The 7,500-nt window shown below is 52.1% G+C and overlaps 1 protein-coding gene across 1 annotated transcript in view; it reads left to right on the plus strand.

Annotated features, from left to right (window-relative positions):
• LOC140380978 (SHC-transforming protein 1-like) overlaps positions 1-7,500 on the plus strand; it is a 170,981-nt gene that overhangs the window by 146,897 nt on the left and 16,584 nt on the right. The window contains exon 4 of the mRNA XM_072464975.1: positions 7,272-7,342. Coding sequence (XP_072321076.1) covers positions 7,272-7,342 — 71 coding nt within the window. The remainder of the gene's footprint in view (positions 1-7,271; positions 7,343-7,500) is intronic.

A 7,500-nucleotide genomic window follows, 5' to 3' on the forward strand; every position in this document is an offset into this window, starting at 1 on the left:
GACGGATGGAGAGAGAGAACGAGAAGAGGCGACGGATGGAGAGAGAGAACGAGAAGAGGCGACGGATGGAGAGAGAGAACGAGAAGAGGCGACGGATGGAGAGAGAGAACGAGAAGAGGCGACGGATGGAGAGAGAGAACGAGAAGAGGCGACGGATGGAGAGAGAGAACGAGAAGAGGCGACGGATGGAGAGAGAGAACGAGAAGAGGCGACGGATGGAGAGAGAGAACGAGAAGAGGCGACGGATGGAGAGAGAACGAGAAGAGGCGACGGATGGAGAGAGAGAACGAGAAGAGGCGACGGATGGAGAGAGAGAACGAGAAGAGGCGACGGATGGAGAGAGAGAAAGAGAAGAGGCGACGGATGGAGAGAGAGAACGAGAAGAGGCGACGGATGGAGAGAGAGAACGAGAAGAGGCGACGGATGGAGAGAGAACGAGAAGAGGCGACGGATGGAGAGAGAGAACGAGAAGAGGCGACGGATGGAGAGAGAGAACGAGAAGAGGCGACGGATGGAGAGAGAGAACGAGAAGAGGCGACGGATGGAGAGAGAGAACGAGAAGAGGCGACGGATGGAGAGAGAGAACGAGAAGAGGCGACGGATGGAGAGAGAACGAGAAGAGGCGACGGATGGAGAGAGAGAACGAGAAGAGGCGACGGATGGAGAGAGAGAAAGAGAAGAGGCGACGGATGGAGAGAGAGAACGAGAAGAGGCGACGGATGGAGAGAGAGAACGAGAAGAGGCGACGGATGGAGAGAGAACGAGAAGAGGCGACGGATGGAGAGAGAGAACGAGAAGAGGCGACGGATGGAGAGAGAGAACGAGAAGAGGCGACGGATGGAGAGAGAGAACGAGAAGAGGCGACGGATGGAGAGAGAGAACGAGAAGAGGCGACGGATGGAGAGAGAGAACGAGAAGAGGCGACGGATGGAGAGAGAGAACGAGAAGAGGCGACGGATGGAGAGAGAGAACGAGAAGAGGCGACGGATGGAGAGAGAGAACGAGAAGAGGCGACGGATGGAGAGAGAGAAAGAGAAGAGGCGACGGATGGAGAGAGAGAACGAGAAGAGGCGACGGATGGAGAGAGAGAACGAGAAGAGGCGACGGATGGAGAGAGAACGAAAAGAGGCGACGGATGGAGAGAGAGAACGAGAAGAGGCGACGGATGGAGAGAGAGAACGAGAAGAGGCGACGGATGGAGAGAGAGAACGAGAAGAGGCGACGGATGGAGAGAGAGAACGAGAAGAGGCGACGGATGGAGAGAGAGAACGAGAAGAGGCGACGGATGGAGAGAGAGAACGAGAAGAGGCGACGGATGGAGAGAGAGAACGAGAAGAGGCGACGGATGGAGAGAGAGAACGAGAAGAGGCGACGGATGGAGAGAGAGAACGAGAAGAGGCGACGGATGGAGAGAGAGAACGAGAAGAGGCGACGGATGGAGAGAGAGAACGAGAAGAGGCGACGGATGGAGAGAGAGAACGAGAAGAGGCGACGGATGGAGAGAGAGAACGAGAAGAGGCGACGGATGGAGAGAGAGAACGAGAAGAGGCGACGGATGGAGAGAGAGAACGAGAAGAGGCGACGGATGGAGAGAGAGAACGAGAAGAGGCGACGGATGGAGAGAGAGAACGAGAAGAGGCGACGGATGGAGAGAGAGAAAGAGAAGAGGCGACGGATGGAGAGAGAGAACGAGAAGAGGCGACGGATGGAGAGAGAGAACGAGAAGAGGCGACGGATGGAGAGAGAACGAGAAGAGGCGACGGATGGAGAGAGAGAACGAGAAGAGGCGACGGATGGAGAGAGAGAACGAGAAGAGGCGACTGATGGAGAGAGAGAACGAGAAGAGGCGACGGATGGAGAGAGAGAAAGAGAACAGGCGACGGATGGAGAGAGAGAACGAGAAGAGGCGACGGATGGAGAGAGAGAACGAGAAGAGGCGACGGATGGAGAGAGAGAACGAGAAGAGGCGACGGATGGAGAGAGAGAATGAGAAGAGGCGACGGATGGAGAGAGAGAACGAGAAGAGGCGACGGATGGAGAGAGAGAACGAGAAGAGGCGACGGATGGAGAGAGAACGAGAAGAGGCGACGGATGGAGAGAGAGAACGAGAAGAGGCGACGGATGGAGAGAGAGAACGAGAAGAGGCGACGGATGGAGAGAGAACGAGAAGAGGCGACGGATGGAGAGAGAGAACGAGAAGAGGCGACGGATGGAGAGAGAACGAGAAGAGGCGACGGATGGAGAGAGAGAACGAGAAGAGGCGACGGATGGAGAGAGAGAACGAGAAGAGGCGACGGATGAAGAGAGAGAACGAGAAGAGGCGACGGATGGAGAGAGAACGAGAAGAGGCGACGGATGGAGAGAGAGAACGAGAAGAGGCGACGGATGGAGAGAGAACGAGAAGAGGCGACGGATGGAGAGAGAGAACGAGAAGAGGCGACGGATGGAGAGAGAGAACGAGAAGAGGCGACGGATGGAGAGAGAACGAGAAGAGGCGACGGATGGAGAGAGAAAACGAGAAGAGGCGACGGATGGAGAGAGAACGAGAAGAGGCGACGGATGGAGAGAGAGAACGAGAAGAGGCGACGGATGGAGAGAGAGAACGAGAAGAGGCGACGGATGGAGAGAGAACGAGAAGAGGCGACGGATGGAGAGAGAGAACGAGAAGAGGCGACGGATGGAGAGAGAACGAGAAGAGGCGACGGATGGAGAGAGAGAACGAGAAGAGGCGACGGATGGAGAGAGAGAACGAGAAGAGGCGACGGATGGAGAGAGAGAACGAGAAGAGGCGACGGATGGAGAGAGAGAACGAGAAGAGGCGACGGATGGAGAGAGAACGAGAAGAGGCGACGGATGGAGAGAGAGAACGAGAAGAGGCGACGGATGGAGAGAGAGAACGAGAAGAGGCGACGGATGGAGAGAGAGAACGAGAAGAGGCGACGGATGGAGAGAGAGAACGAGAAGAGGCGACGGATGGAGAGAGAACGAGAAGAGGCGACGGATGGAGAGAGAGAACGAGAAGAGGCGACGGATGGAGAGAGAGAACGAGAAGAGGCGACGGATGGAGAGAGAGAACGAGAAGAGGCGACGGATGGAGAGAGAGAACGAGAAGAGGCGACGGATGGAGAGAGAGAACGAGAAGAGGCGACGGATGGAGAGAGAGAACGAGAAGAGGCGACGGATGGAGAGAGAGAACGAGAAGAGGCGACGGATGGAGAGAGAGAACGAGAAGAGGCGACGGATGGAGAGAGAGAAAGAGAAGAGGCGACGGATGGAGAGAGAGAACGAGAAGAGGCGACGGATGGAGAGAGAGAACGAGAAGAGGCGACGGATGGAGAGAGAACGAGAAGAGGCGACGGATGGAGAGAGAGAACGAGAAGAGGCGACGGATGGAGAGAGAGAACGAGAAGAGGCGACGGATGGAGAGAGAGAACGAGAAGAGGCGACGGATGGAGAGAGAGAACGAGAAGAGGCGACGGATGGAGAGAGAGAACGAGAAGAGGCGACGGATGGAGAGAGAGAACGAGAAGAGGCGACGGATGGAGAGAGAGAACGAGAAGAGGCGACGGATGGAGAGAGAGAACGAGAAGAGGCGACGGATGGAGAGAGAGAACGAGAAGAGGCGACGGATGGAGAGAGAGAACGAGAAGAGGCGACGGATGGAGAGAGAGAACGAGAAGAGGCGACGGATGGAGAGAGAGAACGAGAAGAGGCGACGGATGGAGAGAGAGAACGAGAAGAGGCGACGGATGGAGAGAGAGAACGAGAAGAGGCGACGGATGGAGAGAGAGAACGAGAAGAGGCGACGGATGGAGAGAGAACGAGAAGAGGCGACGGATGGAGAGAGAGAACGAGAAGAGGCGACGGATGGAGAGAGAGAACGAGAAGAGGCGACGGATGGAGAGAGAGAAAGAGAAGAGGCGACGGATGGAGAGAGAGAACGAGAAGAGGCGACGGATGGAGAGAGAGAACGAGAAGAGGCGACGGATGGAGAGAGAACGAGAAGAGGCGACGGATGGAGAGAGAGAACGAGAAGAGGCGACGGATGGAGAGAGAGAACGAGAAGAGGCGACGGATGGAGAGAGAGAACGAGAAGAGGCGACGGATGGAGAGAGAGAAAGAGAACAGGCGACGGATGGAGAGAGAGAACGAGAAGAGGCGACGGATGGAGAGAGAGAACGAGAAGAGGCGACGGATGGAGAGAGAGAACGAGAAGAGGCGACGGATGGAGAGAGAGAACGAGAAGAGGCGACGGATGGAGAGAGAGAACGAGAAGAGGCGACGGATGGAGAGAGAGAACGAGAAGAGGCGACGGATGGAGAGAGAGAACGAGAAGAGGCGACGGATGGAGAGAGAACGAGAAGAGGCGACGGATGGAGAGAGAGAACGAGAAGAGGCGACGGATGGAGAGAGAGAACGAGAAGAGGCGACGGATGGAGAGAGAACGAGAAGAGGCGACGGATGGAGAGAGAACGAGAAGAGGCGACGGATGGAGAGAGAACGAGAAGAGGCGACGGATGGAGAGAGAGAACGAGAAGAGGCGACGGATGGAGAGAGAGAACGAGAAGAGGCGACGGATGAAGAGAGAGAACGAGAAGAGGCGACGGATGGAGAGAGAACGAGAAGAGGCGACGGATGGAGAGAGAGAACGAGAAGAGGCGACGGATGGAGAGAGAACGAGAAGAGGCGACGGATGGAGAGAGAGAACGAGAAGAGGCGACGGATGGAGAGAGAGAACGAGAAGAGGCGACGGATGGAGAGAGAACGAGAAGAGGCGACGGATGGAGAGAGAGAACGAGAAGAGGCGACGGATGGAGAGAGAACGAGAAGAGGCGACGGATGGAGAGAGAGAACGAGAAGAGGCGACGGATGGAGAGAGAGAACGAGAAGAGGCGACGGATGGAGAGAGAACGAGAAGAGGCGACGGATGGAGAGAGAGAACGAGAAGAGGCGACGGATGGAGAGAGAACGAGAAGAGGCGACGGATGGAGAGAGAGAACGAGAAGAGGCGACGGATGGAGAGAGAGAACGAGAAGAGGCGACGGATGGAGAGAGAGAACGAGAAGAGGCGACGGATGGAGAGAGAGAACGAGAAGAGGCGACGGATGGAGAGAGAGAACGAGAAGAGGCGACGGATGGAGAGAGAGAACGAGAAGAGGCGACGGATGAAGAGAGAGAACGAGAAGAGGCGACGGATGGAGAGAGAACGAGAAGAGGCGACGGATGGAGAGAGAGAACGAGAAGAGGCGACGGATGGAGAGAGAGAACGAGAAGAGGCGACGGATGGAGAGAGAGAACGGAGGGAGAGAAGAGGCGACGGATGGAGAGAGAGAACGAGCAGCAACTGACTTTTTAACACATGTCCAGCTGAATACAGGCTGAAACGTGGTGAAGAAGAAGAGAAAGAGTAAGAGAAGGATGAAGGTGTGGAGAAAGCACATTGGAGTGGGAGAGAAAGGGATAGGAAGGGAGAGAGAGAAGGAATGAAAAGGAAAGAGAGAGAGAAATTGGGGAAAAGGAAGAGAGGAAGGGTATGTATGGAGGACAGAGGGAGAAAGAAAGAAAGAAAGAAAGAAAGAAAGGGAGAGAGAGAGAAGATGTAAAAAGTGAGAGAAGAGGGACCAAGAGAGAAAGAAAAGAGGGAAAGAGAAAGGAGAGAAAGAGAGACAAAAGACAGAGAGAAGAGGGAAAGCGAGAGGGAAACAGAGATGAAAGTAAGAGAGAAAGAGAGGTGAGACAATCGAGACATGGACTTTAAAGAAAGAAAGTGAGAAAGGAGAGCAGGAGAGAGGGAGAAAAGAAAGGGATAGAGAGGTGAGAGAGGTGAGCGAGGAAGAGAAGAGGTAGGGGAAGGGAGAAGGAGGGAGAGGAAAAGAAAAGAAGAGGTAAAGAGAGAGAAAGAAAAGAGAGAAGAAAGGGAAGGAAAAGAGAGAGAAATAGAGATAAAAGACAGAGAGAAGGAAAGAGAGAGAAAAGACAGAGCAAAGAGGGAAAGAGAGTGAGAAAGAGGGATAAAAGACAGAGAGAAGAAAGAAAGAGAGAGAAAGAGAAATAAAAGACAGCGAAGAGGGAAAGAAAGAGAGAAAGAGAGATAAAAGACAGAGAGAAGAAGGAAAGAGAGAGAAAGAGAAATAAAAGACAGAGCGAAGAGGGAAAGAGAGCGATAAAGAGAGAAAAGACAGAGGGAAAGAGAGAGAGAAAGAGAGATAAAAGACAGAGCGTAGAGGGAAAGCGACAAATAAAGATAAAAGACAGAGAAGAGGAAGAGAAAGAGAAGTCGGTGTAATCCCTCATCATTTTCAATCTAAAGTTTGTGTTGTTTTTTAAAAATCTTTATTAAAACGTCGTCACATGTGAAAGTGACAGACAGAAGCTTGTTATAAACACAACAGTTGAAACATTGAAAGCTCATGTACACGTCTCATGTACATGTCTCATGTACATGACATGTCTCATGTACATGTCTCATGTACATGACATGTCTCATGTACATGTCTCATGTACATGACATGTCTCATGTACATGTCTCATGTACATGAGACATGTCATGTACATGTCTCATGTACATAACATGTCTCATGTACATGTCTCATGTACATGTCTGTACATGTTCTACTGACATGAGACATGTACATGAGACATGTCATGTACATATCTCATGTACATGACATGTCTCATGTACATGTCTCATGTACATGTCTCATGTACATGTCTCATGTACATGAGACATGTACATGAGACATGTTATGTACATGAGATATGTACATGACATGTCTCATGTACATGAGACATGTACATGAGACATGTCATGTACATGAGACATGTACATGAGACATGTCATGTACATGTCTCATGTACATGACATGTCTCATGTACATGTCTCATGTACATGTCTCATGTACATGACATGTCTCATGTACATGTCTCATGTACATGTCTCATGTACATGAGACATGTACATGAGACATGTCATGTACATATCTCATGTACATGACATGTCTCATGTACATGTCTCATGTACATGAGACATGTACATGAGACATGTCATGTACATATCTCATGTACATGACATGTCTCATGTACATGTCTCATGTACATGTCTCATGTACATGAGACATGTCATGTACATATCTCATGTACATGACATGTCTCATGTACATGTCTCATGTACATGTCTCATGTACATGAGACATGTCTCATGTACATGAGACATGTCTCATGTCAGTAGAACAGTTATAGAGACAAAAGGACCAGATGTGGCTCTGTTTCAGTTCATGGGCCGTGTGGATGTGACCCAGTCGATGAGGACCCTGGACTTCAGCACGCGGATGCAGGTCACACGGTACCGCTTCCTCTAACCGCCTTTCACACTCTGTCTAAGTACGGGACGGGGCGGGGACGGGGCCTGCCAGCTCGGACATGCGACGCTTATTTAAGACCATTCAAAAAAGTGGAAATGGGATTAAAAGCGAGGAGTTTGCTCCAGTGGCTTCACGTTAG

Source organism: Eucyclogobius newberryi, unplaced genomic scaffold (assembly GCF_026437365.1).
Source record: "Eucyclogobius newberryi isolate DKJ021-1_F unplaced genomic scaffold, fEucNew1.0.hap1 SCAF_5, whole genome shotgun sequence".
Lineage (NCBI taxonomy): Eukaryota > Metazoa > Chordata > Actinopteri > Gobiiformes > Gobiidae > Eucyclogobius > Eucyclogobius newberryi.